The sequence below is a fragment of the Anabrus simplex genome, chromosome 4 (assembly GCF_040414725.1).
Source record: "Anabrus simplex isolate iqAnaSimp1 chromosome 4, ASM4041472v1, whole genome shotgun sequence".
NCBI lineage: Eukaryota > Metazoa > Arthropoda > Insecta > Orthoptera > Tettigoniidae > Anabrus > Anabrus simplex.
The window spans coordinates 393,921,097-393,943,332 of record NC_090268.1 but is presented as its reverse complement, the minus strand read 5'-3'; the positions used below and the strand labels follow the sequence as shown (position 1 = coordinate 393,943,332).

Genomic DNA, 22,236 nt, shown 5'->3' with positions numbered 1-22,236 from the left:
CTGTGAATTACGGGTGGCTGTGCGAACGTCGTGGAGCAGTATGGCTTATCTCTCCTCCGGTACCTAGCGGAGTGCCTGTCACGCCGCATTGATGTCGTCATCAAGGTGAATGTGGGTGCTAACCCTTCAAGCCGGGTATTTGTAGTTCAGATGATCATCAGTGTATAGATATGCACATGCAGGGTGATTCTCTCCTCAACGACAAAAAGCATGAAGTTGTCTGTGTCTAGAACACTACATCAGTTTAACTACAATTTAACACACATGGAGGAAGACGTGCAACGCCTGCCGATGTGAGTAGCTTGAAACAACTACTCTGACGTTGTTAATCGCCAATTCCAGCGTAGACCCTTTTACAATTTATTTTTATAATCTCTTTTCGTCAATCTATCACAGATAGGTCTTATGGCGACGATGATATAGGCAGGAGTGAAGAGTGGGAAGGAAGACACCGTGGCCTTAATTAATGTACAGCCCCAGCATTTGCCTGGTATGAAAATTAGATAGCACGAAAAACCATATTCATGGCTGCCGACAGTGGGGTTCAAACCCACTATCTTCCGAATGCTAGCAGCTATCTACGTGACTCAAACCACACAGCCACTTGCTCAGTGGGATCTTGTTACTCCTGTCATTAACAGACTGCTTACAAACTGCACACGGAAAGGTCTACTACTACTACTGCTATAAATGCTTTCAGTCACCACTCTGAAGGGCTGAGGCGGGCCACCTAGAGGGTTACGCCCTCTCTCTGGCCAGGGGAAAGGTCTCATAAAAAACCACATATACACTATTTACACTTGCACTTGGAATGCGTTTGTTGTGAGTTTTAGCAAGGACTTCCAATTGCACTAGCGGGTCGTAGTGAAACACATTATATGAGAGGTATACTTACATTCTAATGCCCATCGAAACATGTGATCCATGAAGTCATCAGGCAGCTGTCCATTCTTGTCTCGTAGATCCTTCATTCTTTGGAGAGGAAAATAAAATGAAATATGGTTATTAGCAAGTACAAGTAATTAAATTGTAAACCACAATTTTATTTTATATATTTTCTAAATGATTTCATTTTCATCCAGAAACCGCACATAACTTCCAAGAATCATCTTCAAAGATGTATTTCATTGATAATTATTCACTTGCCAAAGAATATCTTCTCATTGTAATCAATTTCAATGGCATAGGTACAGTCTTAGGGAAGGAATCCTTTCACCCCAAGGTGCTACTGATCTGATAGGCATTGTTCTACTAGGAGAGCACTGCTCAGCCCGAAGACCTGCTGATTACCAGCAGACGCATCTTGCTCACTCTTCTTGTTTTTTGGACCGGGGCTGTATAACTAATTTTGAGGGAATGGAACCCGGGGCCTCTGGGTAAGAGTCAGGCTCGGTAACCCGACTGCGAGGCCGGCAAGGAAGGGATATAAGTAGAAAATAAATTTAAAACAGAACAATCTGAAATAGCGTATGGCTTTTAGTGTCCGAGGACAAGTTCGGCTCGCCAGATGCAGGTCTCTTTAGTTGACGCTCGTAGGCGACCTGCGCGTCGTGATGTCGATGAAATGATGATGTAGAAGTCACATCCAGCCCCGTGCCAGAAAAATTAACCAATTATAGTTAAAATTTCCGACCCTGCCGGGAATCGAACCCGGGATCCCTGTGTCCGAAGGCCAGCACGCTAACCATTTAGCCATGGATCCGGCCTTTAAAAAAAAACAGAAATGATGGTATGAAAATGAAGTTAAAAGATGCAGGAAAAGTAAGAGCAGGGAAAGAAATTGTCTATTTTTCTTATTTGTATTCTAGAGAATTGTAAGATGTCGAAATGAAGGAGAATACGATATAACTTAAAGTGAACCAGGTTTCACAAGTTTTCTTCATTTGTGGCACACATCCTCACTATCTGGAATAGTGCGGCACATCCGGCCTCCTTTAGAATTACTTCCACCTATGAGGGATTACCTTAGGGGAGATTATTTAAATAACCGCGACGTTCAAAAGATACGTCCATCTTTCTTAACCTTTATATATCACTTAATTTTTGAAAAACGTACCTGTTTGTTCAGTGTGTTTTGGTACTGAAAAAACTGAAATAAGAATCAGTAGATATTTTTCCCTAGATTAGGATTACAGGAGTGTTTCCCTTTAGCGAGCAACCGTTCAAAAGTACTCGTAAACAACCGATTTCCCTTCGTCATTTCTAACAAAATATTCATCCTTTTTTTCAGTTTCTAATACACCTCTGAAGTTCTGTAACGTTAATAAATAACATTAAATACACTGTGTTTATAAAACCAAACCAAATCCCATGGCCTTACAGCCCTTAAAGGGCTTTGGCCTACCAAGCGACTGCTGCTCAGCTCGAAGGCCTGCAGATTACCAGGTGTCGTGTGGTCAGCACGAAAAATCCTCTCGGCCATTATTCTTGGCTTCCTAGACTGGGGCCGCTATCTCCCCGTCAGATAGCTCCTCAATTCTAATCACGTAGGCTGAGTGGACATCGAACCAGCCGTCAGATCCAGATAAAAATCCCTGACCTGGCCGGGAATCGAACCCGGGGCCTCCGGGTAAGAGGCAGGCACGCTACCCCTATACCACGGGGCCGGCTTTTTGTGTTTATATGTATACTATTTCCGAGGCACACCCTTAGAGAAATAATCATGTAAATCATTGCAAACAGGAAACCTTGTCTTGAGATAAAATGTGTGAAAGTAAATCGAAGATATGGTCATTAGGAATTAGTGTAAGAGGGGTTTTGTGTGTCGTGTGTGCTGTGCAGAGGAGAACATTTACAACCGACTACATGCAGCTGCGGGATTTGAGTCACGTAAGCTATCAGTTTGCATTCGGGAACCCTAATGTCTCCAGACCTGAAGATGAATTTCCGTGGCTTCCCAGTTTCACACTAAGCAAATTCCGGATCTGTACCTCAGTTGAGGCCATAATCGCCTCCTTCCCAACCCTAGCCGTTTCTAATGCCATGATTGTCATAAGACCTACCTGTGTGGGTGCTACGTAAAGCTATTTGTAAAAATGTAAAATAAAAGCACATTTACATTTACGGGGTATTCGGAAATACCGGTTAAGATGTTTCTTTATATCCCCCTTGACACTGGATATTCTTCCTAAATTAGTGAATGTTGGTTAGTTAGAATTGTAGAGCCCCAAGATGACGAATATCGATCGCTCCTTCACTTAGCGAATAATTAGGAAAAACTATTTTAAAATATTTTCTGTTGCTCAGGAACTAATATATTTCCTGACATGGATTCCGATTCTAAACTCGGTCTATTCAGTACCCTCTATTGAGCCCCAGGAAACATCCTGTAATGGTAAAAAAAAGTCAGTTCCGAAGAATGTTGTGTTAGGAAAGAATATTGAAGATAAGATGAGTAAAACACAATGCAAATTAAATTTACAGAATCAAGTTGGTGAGGTATGAAGGATTAGGTGAAATTTGATTTTTTTTCTTTTTTTGCTATTTGCTTTACGTCGCACCGACAAAGATATGTCTTATGGCGACGATGGGATAGGAGAGGCCTAGGAATTGGAAGGAAGCGGCCGTGGCCTTAAATAAGACCCGGCATTTGCCTGGTGTGAAAATGGGAAACCACGGAAAACCATCTTCAGGGCTGCCGACGGTGGGGCTCGAACCCACTATCTCCCGATTACTGGTTACTGGCTGCACTTAAGCGACTGCAGCTATGAAATTTGATCAACGGACAATGATGGAAAATTAATGCTTCTCTTGAAACACTTAAGACTTGTCCAGATGGATGTGGGTGTAACTAGAGGCGGTATGAATAGTTGGAGAAAGGCTGTTCAAGCATATGATAAACGTATTAGAGTAGATGCGAGTGGAATAGATATGAAAATAGGCCAATTAAAAGTTTAGGGAAGATATGGACGACGCGACGTTGAGGAATACAACCAAACGATCTTCGGACAGATACTAATACTACCACTATGTTATCATTTTGTACCCTGAAGAGCTACGGCGGGCTTCTGAGGAAGTTCTTAATATAAGGAGAGATCTCATTGGGGTAATCACATAAATATGATTGTAAACAAAGAGTACAGATCTCTGCACATGATTATGAGGTTATTTAGGGGTTGTAGTATGGATCTAAAGGAGAGGGCATATTTCTGGTAAGGCCCCAACTGGGGTATGATTCCATTGTATGGGACCCTACCAGGATTACTTGATCCAAGAACTGGAAAAATCCAAAGAAAAGCAGTTCGATTTGTTCTGGGAGATTTCCGAAAAAAGTGTAGCGTTCCAAATATGTTACAAGTTTGGACTGGGAAGACTTGGGAGAAAGGAGACGAGCTGGTCGACTAAGTGCTATGTTCCAAGCTGTCAATGGTGAGATGCGTGGGAGGACATCAGTAGATGAATAAGTTGAGTGGTGTCTTTAAAAGTAGGAAAGATCACAATATGAAGATAAAGTTGGAATTCAAGAAGCGAAATTGGGGAAAAAAATAATTTATAGGAAGGGGAGTTAGGGATTTGAATAACCAAGTGAGATGCTCAATAAATGTCTTCTTTCCAGTCTTTAAAAAAAAAGGCTAGGGAACAGCACATAGGGAATCTGCCACCTGGGCGACTGCCATAAATGCAGATCAGTATTGATTGATTGATTGATTGATTGATTGATTGATTGATTGATTGATTGATTGATTGATTGATTGATTGATTGATTGATTGATTTGACGCCTTGTTTAAGGCCAAAAATATTTGGGTGAAGATGATGTGTGGTGAAGGTTACGGTTTGGCGGCCGTGGTCTATACTAGGAATTGTTCCGGTATTAGCTTTAGTATACGCGAATAGAAATCCGTGACAGCGACGGTGGGTACCAGCCCCTCGCCGTCTACCGAATTCAAAGGTGAAGAGCCCCCGTAGAGCAGTGGCTACTGGTCCTCTTCTCGGTTGGTCGGTTGGAGTGCAGAGCTGGCCCGTGGCCACTTGCAGGTCGAAGGCTACTCTGCATTCAACCCTAACGTAACCTTATGCAGGTTTACATTTTTCCCCTGAAGTGGATGGCGGACAAACTGGGAGGGCAACGCCCTCTCTCTCTGGCCAGTGATGTTTGATATGATGTGTACTGAAGGTGTGCGGGTGGCACCCGAAACCTATACTGGCAGCGGTTCCGGCGTTCCTCTTAGTACAGGAGAATGGAAAACCACGGAAAACCAGTCTCAGATCAGCCAACAGTCCTCTCCGTCTCCCGAATGCAGAAATATAGAGCCATGGCAAAGCCTATCCACCGCTCCTCTTTTCGGCTGAAGGGATAGAATGCAGAATTGTGGCCATCCCGTCCCTGCACTCCCCGACCCTGCAACGACTATTTGTACTAAACTGTTTTCATTCCTCCCCTGAAGAGGGAGGCGGGTTTCCTCGGCGGTGACGCCGTCTGATTTGTGGTTGCCATGGGGATGTGTGGAGAAGATGTACATCTTTGGCCATCCATTCTTTGCTCGGTCGGGCGGTCGGAATGCAGGAAGTTCCCACCACGGATCAGCCGTGGCCACTTCTAGCCCGAACCCTACCCTGTAACCACCGCAAATTCTTCATACCATTGTGCAATTTATTGTACATGTCAATTCACACTGTAAGCAAGTTGCCTCACGTCGCACCGACACAGATAGGTCCCATGGCGACGATGGGACAGGAAAGGGATATTTTTGATTCCATTTTATACCTAACTGTTCACCCTCATTGGAGGCCGGACGATGTATTCTTTAATAAATAAATATAAGAACGTTTTGAGTCTTACCTCTGAATGAATTCCTTAGCCACTTTGTCTATTGGTCCAACATAAAGCTTGGTGGCTCGTGGTTGCATCATAGCCGGGTTAACGCTGCGTCTGAAATCGTGCCATTTTTTCCCTTGGCTGTAATAAGAAGGAAATCATATTAAATAATTGAATAAATTTTCACTTCGTCCGTTAAATGTGACAGTGTTGGTGATAATGATATTGATCAGTTTTATGAAACCTCAATGGACCATGGGCCTTAACATTTCCGTGAAATACAAACCACCGAAATGGAATTTTAAGTTCAAAATTGCACATAAAGTGGCCGGAAATCGAATAATGACTGCTTTCGTGAGAAGACAGGAAAAATACCACTTGGATGTTCTGCACTTTCATGCTTCTTGAAATAATAAAATTTACCTTTAAAAAACAGTACCTAATTCGGATTTAACAGATCTCAGAAGGTACGTTTTAACATGCAGGTAATTCTCTTAAAATATAAATTTAATACTTCCATTTATTTATTTTGGACTTCTTTCATTGACATAAGTTGAAATGGTGTACAACTTACGTGACTATTCCTACAACTCCTTTGAAGAAATCGCGGCGCAGTTCATCTCGATACTTTAACATTGAATTGAAGATTTCCTTCACTGGCCATTGACCCTCGTTTCTGAACACCTGTAATAGAGATCCTGGTTATAATGAATTAGATAATAGAAAGTATACAGTGCACCTTAGAAACGTTTCAAAATCAGTAAAACACTGGAAACTCCTTGGCATATTCTTCGTGGATAATACTGATATTGCGTACGTAACCCACACTAGTAAAATTTAATAAAAATTAAATCTTCGTTAGTTGACTTTCTTGCTTTCATGTAAATGTTTATATGTTTACCATGCAATAGTTTTTCCAGTGTTACATATATAAGTTAAAACACAAAATCGTTTACGTTCCTCCATCTTCAATGCAACAAAGAAAGTCCTATATACTGTAGGTCTACGTATACTTCAGAAAGTTTAAAATGAAGTAACCAATATTGTTTCAATGGAAGAACCATGAAATTATGAATACAAAATAAGTTTAAATCCTTTTAACCTATGCTTTGTATAAGGCTTTATAAAAACTTACCGTTAGAGGGCGTGCATGCAACGTAGCGAGACTCCGATGCGGGTATATAAGCACGGACATGTAGGAATAGGGATTAGTGTAGCAGTCGTGTCCTGCCGAAGTGTGTGCGTTAAATGCGGCCACGTAAACTATGGCGACGTTACTAACAAATGCGTCCAAACAGGACCAACGTGTTGTTATTCTGTTCTTGGCTGCCGAAGGACAAACACCGGTGGACATCCATCGGTGAATGAAGACTGTGGATAGAGCAGCATACCTGTCGAAAACCACCGTTGTGAAATCGTGCACCAAGTTCCGTGAGGGTCGCGTTTCGACACAAGACTCCCGTCCCTATACCGCAAGGGTCTTCAGGCAGAAGTCAGGCCAACACAAGTGGGAGACACTCGAGCACGCACCCTATAGTTCTATCTTCCCATGTTATTATCACGCAACGATCTCCCACAAAAAGGCCTTAAAGTATCGACGCTTCCTGTCGGACGAGGATGTGCAGCAGACGGTTATGTACTTCTTCACGCAGTACGATACGGTGTTTTACCACACGGGGACCTTCAACCTGGTGCGGGGGTGGGATGAGTGCCTCAGTGCTCAAGCGATTTCACCAGATTGGCATCCCGATTCAGGACTGTACTGCTGTCGAACGGAAACTCATTTATAGATAGAAAAATAGATGTGGTTTATTTTAACACGTGTCCCTGTCTTTCACTTAACCAGTAAATACATAAATAACATAAAAATACATAAAATACTGAATAAATGAAAAAAGAGACTGAAACAAATTACTATGGCACTATGCTATCCTGCTGTACGTAAAATATATATTATAATACACAATATAAATTAACATTTTGCTTCCTACGAAGAAATTGACATATAACGCACAACGAATTACAATAATAATAATAATAATAATAATAATAATAATAATAATAATAATATAGATAAACCTACTAATATTTACAATTATTAATTTGTCCAATTCCAGAAATATATCACATTGACGAATGTTACAGTTTTCGTGTGTTTACTGTGGGTGAACAACATTACAAAATGGGGATTCGGGATAAGGATAACTATGCAGGAAAACTACAGCTGAGTACTCTCTAACACTATTTATGAATAATAATAATAATAATAATAATAATAATAATAATAAAAAGGACCATGAGAACAGGAAAGCTAAGAAGAAGAAGAAGAAGAAGAAGAAGAAGAAGAAGAAGAAGAAGAAGAGGACTGTCGCACTACTAGCTCGTCTCGTGTACATATTTTGAGCACCCTTTTAAATCTTCCTTAGTTTGATATCCCTCCGGATTCCTGCGGAAGAAAGTTGCATTCACGGCTGGCTACAACAGCGAAGGAGTTGTTGTAGGTAGAAGATTTATGATTAGGAATAGCGAGCAATGTCGTGTTCAGTCCACTGGTTTTCATCACTAGATTGCTTCCCAAAAGCCTGGATTCTCCAGTAAACATCACCGCGTTGTTCATATGGAGTAGGGACATATGACATTGTTAATGGTGATTCTTCCGTCGGATGGTGACGTTACGTCTTGAGCAGACACCTTAGTGTTTTTCGACAGTAGTAGGCTATGAACTGACATAGGAGTTACACCCTCTCCCTTCCTGCTATCCCATATCACGGCATCCATTTAATATTGTTAACTGATGGTACTGACGTAGGGAAGGGCACCCGCTCGTAAGAGCCCTGTACGAATATTCGTCTCGATTCATACGCGACCCCATAGAGAAAAGGGACAACCGTTTGATATACACATATTTAAAAAAACTGTTGCTGACAACCCCTCTGTCGTCTCAAACACACTGGATTTGTACCATTTTATTCCCCATTATTGATCGCATCCTTATTCCTTAAACGCCTGTGGTGGCCTGGTGTACTTATTAAAGAAATATCTTGACAGTTGTTGCAAAACTTCCTGTTTCCTTGCTTTACCTCACTCAAAAATATTTTGATTTAATTTGGATGAGATTGAATGCACTTCTCTTATAACTAAGCCAAGCAATTCTGCACGTGATAATTTTACGTATAGACTGCAATTGTGATATGTCCCATGGGAACACTTGGAAAAGTGGATCCAGACCGTTTATGGACGCAGGAAATTTTTGTCGAAAATATGATCGTTTAAGAGCAAAAACCCCACGGCACTTAACGCTCTCAGCCCGAAGGCCTGCAGATTACGTGGGGCCCTGTGGTCAGCACGACGCATCCTCTCGGCCGTTATTCTGGGCTTTCAAGACCGGGGCCGGCATCTCAGCGTCAGATAGCTCCTCAGTTCTAATCACGTAGGCTGAGTGGACCTCGAACCAGCCCTCAAGTTGAGAGAAATATCCCTGACCTGGCCGGGAATTGAACCCGGAGTCTCCGGGCGAGAAGCAGGCACGCTGAACCTACACCACGGGGCCGGCCAAAATAGCGATGTTGAAATGTAGATGTTCACCAAAGCTGTTCGGAGCTAAGACTTTCCAACTGAATATATTCAATAAGAGTGGAGCCTCAGTTTTATCCTGAAGGACTAGAGTACTTATTGGGAATGTTTTTCATACTACAAACTAGAAAACACTTCTCCAGAAAGCGTCGATTATGTCACATAATATAAACTCACCGTCTCAATATAGTGTGGATCATACAGGTAAACTACGTCCTTATCACCTCCTTGACCTGGCAACCTCACAATTGTTCCGTAGTTCTTGTAAAGTGCTTCTGACAACGTGTTGAAATCGAGGTTTGCTACATTTCCTGAAATAAAAAATACACAAAACTTTAAATTTTATTGATGATTGTGTATGAATAATGTAAAGTTTCCCTCTGTGGCAAACAGTTGAACAGATTTATGAGAATCATGAGACATTACAGGAGATCTTATACCAGTGGTTCCCAAATTCTGTAATTCGCCATGGGTCCCTTTGACATGGGGAAAGTACCCTTCCCACCCTAATTTTAATACAAATATATTATTATGTCATTCCTTTGCAATCTACTTTTGGTATATCTCCATACTTATTCTCAGGTCTTAAACTGGAGACACACGCTGCTTTCATGTGCGTTGTACGTTGTTGCTTGATACAGATCCGGTACAAACTGCGGCAGCTGTCGAAAGGTCAGTGTTGTTTCTGGAATGTGAATTGTTTTAAGTGTCGGTCCGGCATTTCTCCAGGCCTTTCTCCTCAATTATCTGGTATCAGCACGTCCTGATTAAGCCCAGTTTTACGATTGGATGATCTCCCTGTACCAACGTCATGTGGTGGAGTATATTCACCATTTCGTGTTTCTGTCATGGTTTGTAGTGGTGGTTGAAGACACATGCATTAAGATGAATGCAAATACGCAGTTCACAATCCACGGAAAGTAACCGTATTCAATTAAAATTCCGGGTCCGACTGGGTATCGAACCCAGAGCCGTCGGAACTGAAGGACAGTATGCTGATCATTCAGTTATGGAACCAGACTAGATGCTGGCGAAAGTAACAACATATTAACAATTTTGAATTCATTACAATGGTTTAATCGACAGCTCTTCCCTTTACGTAATACTATAATTCCAACTCATGATTTTTCCTAACCTAAGTTATTCTCATTAGTTATAGCACTTTTTATCGAAATTCTTATGTAGAGCATGTAAGGAGGAGGAGGAGGAGGACGATATGACAAGCTCCCACATTGGTACGAACAACGTGACGCAGTTGTGAACAGGTACTAACATAATTGGGGATGCGTGGGATCTGTTTGCAGCAGCGTGGGAGAAGTTTAAGGGAGCAGAGATTGTAATCAATTTGTATACTGTGCAATAGGAATACTGACTGGAGGGCGATCCGAGATGTAAATGAGGCTATCGAGTGGGTATGTGGAAAACTGAGAGTCAGATTTGTGTTAATGATTTGGTAGGAGATAGGGATCTACGCTCAGATGACGTTCATTTGAACCGCCATAGTACATACAAGCTAGAGATTTTGTTTAGAATAGTAGTTGAGAGGTACATTCCGGGCAATGTCGTGAACTAGGGTGTGGTTATGAGAGTATAGGGAGCCGAAAGTCAAGTAAGGTTGGCATACAATCGTTAGTGTTAAAGTGTACAAGAACTGTAAAGTAAGTAATATAATTAAATAATTAAATAGGTAAATATTTACGAGATATTTTAGTAGGGGTTGAGTCATAGCTCAGAAGTGCTGGGTTGGATGCGTAAATTCTCTCATGGTACTGGAGTGTTTGTCGTCGAGATAGGATGGTTACGGTAGGAAGAGGAGTATTGTTACTGTTGAGTGATGATTGTGTAAGCTTCGAAAATGTTAAGGAAGAGAAGAATGAAATGCTATGTTTAGGCTCATCTCTTAGGATAAAAGGCAACTTGATGTTTTCAGGGTGTACAGAACTAACAAGGCGCTCGCCGACGCTGATGCAGAACTACTTGATAATGTTTTGATAAACTGTGTAGTGAACAACGCATAAAGCAAGGTTGTTGTAGCGGTTGATCTCAATTTTCCAAACGTTACCTAGGAAGGTAACGTGAATAACAGAAAACATGATTAAGAAGTCTAAACCAGAAAAACTGGGAAGACGAAGAAGCTTCAGTAAAAATTTTAAAACTACGAAAGATCATAAAATGAAGATAAATTTGGAACTCGAGAGGACAAATTAATGATTGGAATAATTTATTAAGGACGAAGGATGGTAAATTTCGAACCACATTGCAATCATTTAAGAAAACTGAAGGTAAACAACTGATAGGAAATGTACCACCTGAACGACAGCCGCAGCAGTTTAATGGTGACAGTATACTGTGACTGAGGACTGCGTGAATCACCAAAGGATAAATAAAAAATAAATAAATAAATAAAACCAGATGAGCTTTACAGAGAATCTGATGTGATAGATGGTATAATAAAGCACGCAATTTCGTTTGCCGTAATTGAAAGTAAATGCAATGGAAAGGAGAGTTGTAAAAGTAGACTATTAGGTATGATCGATAAGAAATCCACGATAGAGTTTTAAAAAGACAATATTAGGATCGGTAGGAAATGGTAAGTAAAAATATACAAAGTGTATGGGATGGGTTATATGACACATGTGAGGAATGTGAAAACGCTTTCTTTACGCAGCCAGTCCTTTCTAGGGTGTGAAAATGTTGCTCATAGGGTCGGTTGATGCACACATTTCAGTGGACTTGGCAGACTGATATGTAATGACCATCTCTGACTCAGTGAGGAAAACAACGGGAAAGTACCTCACTCCTCATTTCCCCAGTACGCCTCTTCAGAAATACCTAGGCCATCTACGACAGCTGATGGTGAGCTTTTTCAGGATCCACCCAGCCTTCGGTCTGAGGATTGAACATAAATACATTATTAAGAGCGGAAATTCCTCAAGGTAGTATTATTGGACCTTTATTTTCTCATATGTACAGTATACAAATGGTGTGAGAAAATAATAATCCCACTAACCAAGAGGTGCGGGCCGATGACCTTCGATGTTAGGCTCCTTAAAACAATAAGTAAAAACAACAACTACGAGGTGCCGGAAGTTAGTCCCGCAGGAGTTCTTTTACGTGCCAGTAAATCTGCCAACACGAGGCTGACGTATTTGAGCACCTTCAAACGCCACAGGGCAACGGCCGTAGCCGTGTTGAAACACCGGATCCCGTGAGATCTCCGAAGTTAAGCAACATTGGGCGTGGTCAAGATTTCGATGGGTTGCCACGCGCTGTTGGTGTGAGTAAGCGAATGGAGGAGCGGAAAGGAACTGGCAACTCTACCGTACGTAAACTCCACCTCAGGCACAATTCTGTGGAGGTTCGGACCTGCCTTCGGGCAGAATAACCCTTTCCTTACCTTAAACACCATCGGACTTAGCCAGGATCGAATCTGCGAAGTTGGGGTCAAAAGGCTTGTGTCTCAACCGTCTGAGCCACTCAGCCCGACAGTTGTGAGTAAAGAAATGGAATCAGTGATAATGCTTTTTTTTTTTCGGATGATATGATGCTGTATTGTGTAATGAACAATTTATTAGGTTGTAGGCGACTACAATAGAGACATCGGTGATATTCTGAGATGGACAGATGTTGGTAAGCGGGATGAAGAGCCAGGTTTTACTAGGAAGAGGAGTCCTCTCAGTTTTAATTACTGGGTCGATATGGTGAGAGTTCGTCATGGGAATCGCTGTAAGTACTATGATGTTAATATGAGAAAAGATCTTCATTGGGGTAATCGCATTAACGTGGTCGTAAATAAAGGTTAGAGATCTCTTCACATAGTTATTGGGGTATTAAGGAGTTGTAGTGGAATGAAAAGTAGGGAACATATACTGTAATTCTCTGGCAAGACACTAATTAGATTACTGATTCCAGTGTATGAGCCAAACACCAAGATTACTTGATACATGAACTTGAAAAGATCCCAAGGAAAGCGTCTGGGTAATCTCTGACAAAAGAGTAGTGTTCCGACAATTTTACAAACTTGGGCATGGAGGAAAGCAATGGCAAACAACGTTACTCCTCATCTTGCCTCATATGGGCTCTGCCATTGCTTTTTGCGCTTTTCTCTATAATCGCTTAGCCTTAGTGGTGCTATTTGAGGATCTAATCAGCCTCTGGACTGATGACATCATCATCATTAAGAAAGTTTCCATTTCCGTCCTTGATGGGGAGGAGCGGGCCACTTAAGAAGGTAACGCCTTCCCTCTACTGATGACCTAACAGACAGATAGGGCATGGACGTCCTCGAAGTAAGGAGACGAGCTGTTTGACTAGGTGGTATTTTCCGAGATGTCGGTGGAGATAAGGCGTTGAATGGCGTTAGTAGACGAATAAGTTGAGTGGATCTTTTAAACGATAGAAGAGATACATGAGGTATAATACGAAGTTAAAACTGGAATTCAAGACTACAAATTAGGATAAACATTAATGTATTGTATGAAACATTAGGAAATGGAATAATTTATCAAGGGAAAGTGTTTATTAAATTTCCAAGTTCTTCAAAATTATTATTCAGAAAGGAATAGGTAAACAATTTATATGGAATCCGTCACTTTAGCGATAGACGTAAGTTGATAGGATTGATTGATTGATTGATTGATTGACTGATTGATTGATGGATTGATGGATTGATTGATTGATTGATTGATCGATCGATCGATCGATCGATTGATTGATTGATTGATTGATTGATTGATTGATTGATTGATTGATTGATTGATTGATTGATTGATTGATTGATTGATTGATTGATTGATTGATTCATATGAAAGTACTCACCAATTCCTGGGAGGTATGTCGGATCGTTTTCGGACGGCTTGGGTCCTGGTATCTCCTCGAAGGGCCTCACTTGTTTAAGACCATGTTGTACTGCTGACGCACTGGTATATCTGTTAAGGAGCAACACACGAGTTTCTGGGTGTAGGCTGCAAATTTTCAAGATGCCTTGGCGTATCATTTTAGCTGGAACAGTCAATATGATTGAAATATATTTATAAAATTAGAGTTTTGTCTGTACATTGCTCAGAATTTGAAAAGAATGGTATTTCTGTATCAGTCTTGTCCATTGTTACAAGGAAATGCACTTTTTACTTTTCCGTAATTTCTGTCTGTCTATCTGTCTGTATGTATTACACGCATCACGAGCAAACGGGTGAAGATAATTTAATGAAAAGTGATATGTAAAGTCGGCGGATGATCCACTACAATCTAGGCTACAAAATCACTTTATTCGTGCTGAGCGAAATGGTAGTTTAGGGGAAGGCCTAAAATGTAATTCTCAAATTGTTGTATTATTACTGGTCCTATCGATAAATACTACGTAACTAAAGTTATATAGAATAAAATTTCCGATCAGTTGTGTCTTATACAGTTTTTTTTTTTGCTAGGGGCTTTACGTCGCACCGACACAGATAGGTCTTATGGCGACGATGGGATAGGAAAGGCCTAGGAGTTGGAAGGAAGCGGCCGTGGCCTTAATTAAGGTACAGCCCCAGCATTTGCCTGGTGTGAAAATGGGAAACCACGGAAAACCATCTTCAGGGCTGCCTATAGTGGGATTCGAACCTACTATCTCCCGGATGCAAGCTCACAGCCGCACGCCTCTACGCGCACGGCCAACTCGCCCGGTTTATACAGTTTTATAATACCGACTATGATAATACAGATATTCATGAATTTCTATATTTGTTGCTATGTCCATATCAACGACAAGCCACGAGAAAATGGGTGTACAGAATTTAATGAAAATCGGTATATAGAGTCGGGGAAGAAGAAACTATAAATAATTCTACTGACCCTGGATGAAATGGTAGTTTAGTGGAAGGCGCCTAAAATTGAATTTTTAAATACCTACGTTATTGGTTCTATCGAAAAGTACAACATAACAAAAGTTATAGAGAATTCAATTTCCGATCAATTATGTTTTATTCAGTTTTACCGTACCGACTATGATAAGAGTGGTATTTCAGAGTCGGAAGAAAAATGTGAAGGCCTACAATATCGAAAGCTCATAACATTGATCAACAATAACATTATATTGACCATTGTTTGTTGTGACTTTCTTTGTCTCTTATGCTGCCACTCAACCCCAGCCTGACTGAATATTGGCGGGAAATAATTGGGGAGTTAGAAAACTTTCTTCTTTAGCATGTCATTCCTCTGGTTCATACATTTACTGATACTGCTGGTACGTAACACACTGGTTCATCATAGTATTCCAGCTATTCGATCCCTAATCTGACGCACTGTTTTGAATGAGTAATGTGTACATTTAAGGCAGAGGCTCACTTAGTAGTAGTAGTAGTAGTAGTAGTAGTAGTAGTAGTAGTAGTATGGTCTGGTCTAGAATTACAATTTAGGCCTATTCCAAATTATAACACAGTTCACAAAATAAGAAAAGCTTCTTCCTCTTCACTTTTATTAAATTTATTAAATTGTACATTCATTTTCTTCCAAATTAGCAGTTAAGAGGCGGTTTCTCCTCTGATTTGAAGGAAAAATTTCCCTCCAAGTCAGATGGATTTTTCCGGCGCCAGTGTAGAGAATTGAGATTTTCCGACTCATCGGGTACTCCTAGGAAACACATTAGTAAAAGGGCATAGTTTTTGCCCTTGGACTCTCTACTATTCGACACCCCTCCCCCCTCCCCTGCCGAAAAAAGCCGAAGAGTGTTCATGGATCACGGCTGTCTGCGTCTTAGTCATTCCAGCTCTGGGACTTTGGATTGTTAGATCGGCAGCGTAGTACTCTTCGTTAAAAGTGAGAAAATGTGTGTTTTTTATTTGGTCGAGTATTTCATATGAAGGCATTGATTTTAATCGCGCCATTCCTACTGACGTCATTGTAATGGCCTATGTTGATTTCAGTTGGGAAAACCACTAAGACAGTCTTTCTGAGGATGTAAAAAGGCAGGTGGAGAGTGAGTGTCTGCAGTTATAATGAAAACTCCCCAACTTGATTGTGGCTGATGGTAGGGAAGCGGGCCTACCATTACAATGAAAATTCCTTAACCCAGTCTTCATATGAGAAAATATGTTTGGTAACTTCACCGTCGCGTTTCTAGGCAACGTTAAGAGCTATACAGTTTAACACAATCTTGCTCACAACGTGTACACTACCTAACCTAGAATTCTGTATACAATGTAGAATTCCGTAGCGAAGCACAGGTACATCAGCTAGTTAGTTATATGTCATAGCGAATGAGGCAGGGGGTTTGGTAACAATGGCATCAGCTGCATGTTCGTCAATTTCCACTCTCCGTTCCACTGTATGTAGCCTACTAGATGGCAGAATAAAGAAAATCTTTCTTGGGCGTCTATGGCTGAGTTTTAATGAATTTTGCTGGGTGTACACTAAATGTCTTACCATCTTCAGGACTCTTTGTTGTGGGGCTTGAACTCATAATCTCCGGAACCACAGAGTCAACACAAATAGTAGGTTTAAGGTAAATTAGGTCACTGATCCCTCAAAAATTTCACTTTTGGATCGATGACTGGAAAGAGAAGTTGAATAGTGGTGAGAAATAGGGTCCCTTTCATTGCTCTCTTAATTATGTTGGATCAGGATGGGTATTAAGCAATGTATGTCAAAAATATCTGGTTTTTGACACCTGACCTCGTTCCATAAAAGAGAAACCTTACCATACACAGGCTTTCAATAACTTATTTGTCATTTATCGTATGCCTGAAGCATTTCCGTGATTTAGGTCTACGTAAAGTTTTCTCAGCTTTCATATTGCCGTATCGTGAATGCACATTTCGGAATTAATTTGGTTAACATTTCTTTTCATTCAGAATATTTAGGCTATCACCCCAAATGGAGGTGAGCTGCATGTACCTCATATATGAAAAATGTATTTAATATTTCATGCACAATTTTTCCGTCCATGAGTAATACATTACCCAAAATTACTAGTACGAAGTCTTATTCTTATAATATAATCCGTATGTCTGGTTACTGAGACGTAGGTTACAACAACCTAAGCACATCATTTTGCACCAAATTTCAACGTGCCCATAACACTTTGTTGACTGACGGTACTTTTAAGTACCAAGTTGTATTATTGCATGTAAAAAGGTATAGTTCACTTCAAATACGTAGTTGACCGACGGTACTTTTACGTTCCATGTTTAAGCATTATGGGATAATTATTTCTAGATTGATCAAACTGTCCGCGTGCTTCATATTTCATCTGTTTATTATCGATGCCGAGTTGCATATTGAGTCATTCAAGTATGACAGTAGAACTGCTCATTGGATTGTTGTAAACAACAGGTAAGGTTAATTATCGGTCGTATAATGTGCTTTATGAAAGTGTTTCGTGATAACTGTAGCAATTTGAGTGGATAGATATATACATTTAGTGAAATTATCGTAATTGTACCTTGGACTTATAAGTACCAACGGGCAACTAGGCATACTTGCTTATGGTCCAGTCATAACCTATGATCTGATTTGTTAGCTCTTGCTGTAAGTTTACAACTTATTTTTCAGAGTTTGCGATATCTGCTCACAGGCAAATTTAATGATTTGGATAATGATGCCGACACAGACACTGAATGCGATTGTGAAGAATTTGGACCTTAACATGAATGCTTTTGATCAAATATATCGATTATTTTGGGGCATGCTTGATGTACGGTTTGTCAATGCATACATCATTTATAATGAATTATTTGAGAAAATTACATTGTTACAGTTTAGATCAGTAGCTTGCGCACCAATGGCAAAGAAGACAGTGCTACCATTCAAGAGACTGTCAAATGTTCCAAAGAGGGCAAGTCCACAACAGCAGCCTGTTCACAACAAATGTCGTCGCAAAGCATGTTCGTCTTGCAAATCGTGGAGCACATTTGGTCAAATATTGAAGTACATGAAGCACATGCGAAGTGTGCTCCGGTAAGCAAATTCAATCAAGACCAAATTCTTAGTGAACTTTTTGTGACATCTTTCTCTGCTGCAATGAGAAGAAGAACTGTTTGGTGAATATAATTGTGGAGATTTGTAATTTGGTAATTGTTAATGAGAATGCAAAATGCTGATGCTGAACTCAAAATGTAGCTCTTATGACACTACAGGTTTGAAAAATTTATAGTTTTATATCTCCTATTTCTTGTTATTATTTATTCTTGTTATCTGTGTTATTGGTAATTATTTTATAATACAGCTCACAGTGTAAATGCGAATTAATAAGACATATATACTTTGTCTAGACCGGATGTTTCAAATTTTTCATTTTGTGTGGAGTCACCATTACCTGCATGCCTGACGGTACTTATAAGTGCCATCCAAAAAGTTTCCAAACTTTTCTGAGGTGAAATTTTCAAAACATTAATTTACCCATTTTGAGCTCTCATGATGAGAATTTTACAGGAATTAATGTATAATATTGAATATTTTTAGCCTTGGGCAACAAAGGGAACGCATGCGTCAGATTAGTCCCTATTATACAATTGTTCTATTGTATCTCCCGTGCAATATGCGAACTCGAATAATTGCTTTTTAAAAGCGACGGAATCTCCAATATGTCACTACTTGTACTGATTCTAAATACCCCAGCATACCTTGCATCTCAGTTTCACTGTATATCAGTAGGGGAGTGATTTTAGTATGACTGTATACATGATCAGTCCTGAGCCCTATGGCTGTTTGGATCCTCGACAGCTCCACCATCAACTGTCATAGATAGCCTAGGTATCACATGTAGTTTCCCGTTGCTTTCCTCACCGAGCCAGAAGTTGCTACTATTGCTACTGCATACCAGTCTGCCAAGACCACTGAAATCCATGCACCAACCGGCCCCATGGGCGACATTTTCACACCATTTATAGAAGGGACTGGCTGATAATTAATGGCATTACTAGCATCACTTATACATCAGTCACTTCCATATTGTCAAAGCCAAGGATAAGACTGAGACAGATCAATGAAAGTAACAACATTGCTCTGCCCTATACCAGAAGATATAGTGTACTGTAAATACTAGGTCCCGTCAGCAAAGGCATTTTAGTGTCACTATTTTCGCCTTCTTTCTGGGCCTGATTTTTTTTAATTCGCTGATTATTTCGTGAAAAGGAAACACGTAACTTCGTGCATGTTTCGCACTCTGAATAAATTTGTAAAAAAATAGGAACTCGAAAGACAACCGGCGTATTATATACACGAGAAAGGCACGGTGAGATGTATAAAAAATATTTCATAACTCATATTAATATTAAATTCAATGTCATACATAGCCACCTACATGTTTAATTACATCCTGTTGTGCCTTCAGCGTACATTCTGCAAGAATGTGCGAATTTATTACACGCTACCACAATCCCGTATTCGTAACCAGCCCTCGTTTGAAGTCATTAGTTTATGAGTCATATAATCGCCATCTTGTTCTTCCTCTACTTCTCTTACCTTCCATGACCATGTCCATTATTCTACTAGGTGACCTATTCTCCTCCGTTCGCCTCACGTGATCCACTACCACCGTAAAGCTTCATCAAACGAGTTCATTCCCAACTAAGCCTTTATCTCCTCAATTCAAGTACTCTCCTGCCATTGTACCAGGCATCATTCTTGCTAATTTCATATCCTTTACTTCTGACTTATAAATAGGACTTCCTGGCTCCACTCAAATTTCACTTCCGTAAAATAAAGTTGGTCTTAATCGTCCGGGGGCTCACTTTCAGAATAGAGTTAATAGCAACTGAGAGCTCACAGCTTTGCTGCACCTTGATCCAATCTCATTTATTACACTACATATCGTCAATACTCGAATGACCATCATGTTCCAGTTTCTTATTCCCGACGTGACATTCAGTTTTCTTAAGTTCCTTCCCTACTTGCATCATTTTACTCGTGGAAAGGGAATTTCCATATCATACTGCACTAATTGTCAAGTTCCAATATATTACATTGCTAGCTTTTAGGACACTCTGGCATTAAGCCCAAACATTGAGCATCGGCCAAACTGCTTACTACATTTTCACTTAACTGAACCCCTTTCTGCCATTGTATACCCCTTAGTAATTGATCCGTATAAACTATGAAAAACAAAGTTGAAAAATGACAGGCTTTTCTAACCCCAATAAGTACCTTGAAATAATAACTCATTCTACCATCAGTTCTTACCGCAGCCTAATTGTCAACATAAATGTCTTTGATTGCTTTCAATAATCTACACTTTATCCCACAGTGCAGCTAACAGAAGGTAGTTCTTAAGTATTCTCTAGCAGGCTGACAGGGCCTCAAACCGGCCCTCGTTTTCAGGTTAAATTACCAGACGTGGCCGAGAGTCGAATCTGCGACCCTCCCAGTGAAAGATGGGTTCTCTAGCTCTAGACCGCGAAGGTAGCAGATGCAACTTTGGTAGTAATAAAAATATTTTTAATTGAATTATCTTTTATAAAATGGTATCAATTTTCCCTAAGAGGGAAATGACCATAAGTGTATCTTACATGTCTCTCGGTCATGCCAATCCACCAACGGTATGATGACCGCCAGCCAGCCAGCACGGTTGCCAGGTAACACTGTCTGGCCAATCATCCATAAATACCTCACAGCCTGCACGGTTGCTAGGTGACGCTTCCGCGACATTTTGTTTCATGACACTATTTCGTTACACACATTTTTGGATGAACCCCAGCTCTGAAACATATTTATGTCAGAATGTATTTTCTCCGTATTACTGCGAAAAACCCGAGTACTATTAAATATTTTATGAACGTCCATATAAAATTGCTATATTACACTTTGTGATGTTAAGTTTGCCACTAATATTCCATCATGTTTAAAGCCGAGTTTTCATCATAATTTTAAATCAATTGTAGAAATTTAATTGAAATTTTACGTGGTAGTATGTTTTATTAATGCCAAAAATATCATTTAGGGTCTTTTGTTTGACAGAAGTCATTTAAAAAATAACTAGTTTAGCAAAAGTGAGAAAAACATAAAGGTATACAAAAGTATGTTTTCTGAAGGAATGTCTTAGATTCTAGATTACCGTATATTGTTGATAACATTATTTGTATCATTTCAACTTAAGAATCATGAATTGTAATAATTATCATAATATGCCTCAGTTACTGTGCACAGCCATTTTAATTTGGCATTATTTAGTCTGCCTGCTCGTCAATTTCGGCGTTCCGTTTAAGTCTAGCAACGATCACTCGTGAGTGGCCTATTCCTGAAGGTATTTTTAGGGTAAATATCAAATGAGTATTCAGTGATATATTACATACCACCATCGTATGAGATGGAAATAAGAAATGGACCTATTCCCACTCTTCAGGATCACGAGTAATTCTGCCGGTTTGAACCCATAACATCGGTACCGAAGCCAACACTGTGCCACTGATCCACTCAAATACTATTTAACAGCCAGATGTTGTCCGGCTCCATGGTTAAATGGTTAGCGTGCTGGCGTTTGGTCACAGGGGTCCCGGTTCGATTCCCGGCTGGGTCGGGAATTTTAACGTTAATTGGTTAATTTCTCTGGCACGGGGACTGGTTGTGTGTGTCTTCGTCATCATCACTGCATCCTCATCACGACGCGCAGGTCGCCTACGGCAGTCCAATCAAAAGAACTGCACCTGGCGAGCCGAACTTGTCCTCGGACACTCCCGGCAGTAAAAGCCATACGCCATTTCATTTCATTTCATTACCGCCAAATGTTGACTCGAGTATTCAATAAAACTAGCAGGAGAAATTAATTTCCTTCCTAAAAAACGGCCTTCTGATCCCAACTAGACAGGTGCGATCCTGGCTCAGTCCGGTTGTATTTGAAGGTGCTCAAATAAGTCAGCCTTGCCTTTGTAGATATACTGGCAAGTAAAATTACTCCTGCGGGACTAAATTCCGGCACTCGGCGTCTCCGAAA

At 40.4% G+C, this 22,236-nt stretch overlaps 1 protein-coding gene across 6 annotated transcripts in view; it reads right to left on the bottom strand.

Moving 5' to 3' along the window:
• LOC136872036 (probable cytochrome P450 49a1) overlaps nt 1-22,236 on the bottom strand; it is a 334,038-nt gene that overhangs the window by 38,750 nt on the left and 273,052 nt on the right. For 5 of the 6 annotated variants that reach the window (XM_068227313.1, XM_068227312.1, XM_068227311.1 and 2 more), the window contains exons 2-6: nt 14,148-14,330; nt 9,507-9,640; nt 6,331-6,440; nt 5,781-5,897; nt 896-972 (exon numbers count right to left, since the gene is read on the bottom strand). In XM_068227313.1, the coding sequence (XP_068083414.1) occupies nt 896-972; nt 5,781-5,897; nt 6,331-6,440; nt 9,507-9,640; nt 14,148-14,325 (616 nt within the window). In that variant the 5' untranslated portion in view covers nt 14,326-14,330. Of the gene's footprint in view, nt 1-895; nt 973-5,780; nt 5,898-6,330; nt 6,441-9,506; nt 9,641-14,147; nt 14,331-20,815; nt 20,925-22,236 lie in introns of those variants that run through there. The other variant, XM_068227309.1, reaches the window with a different exon arrangement.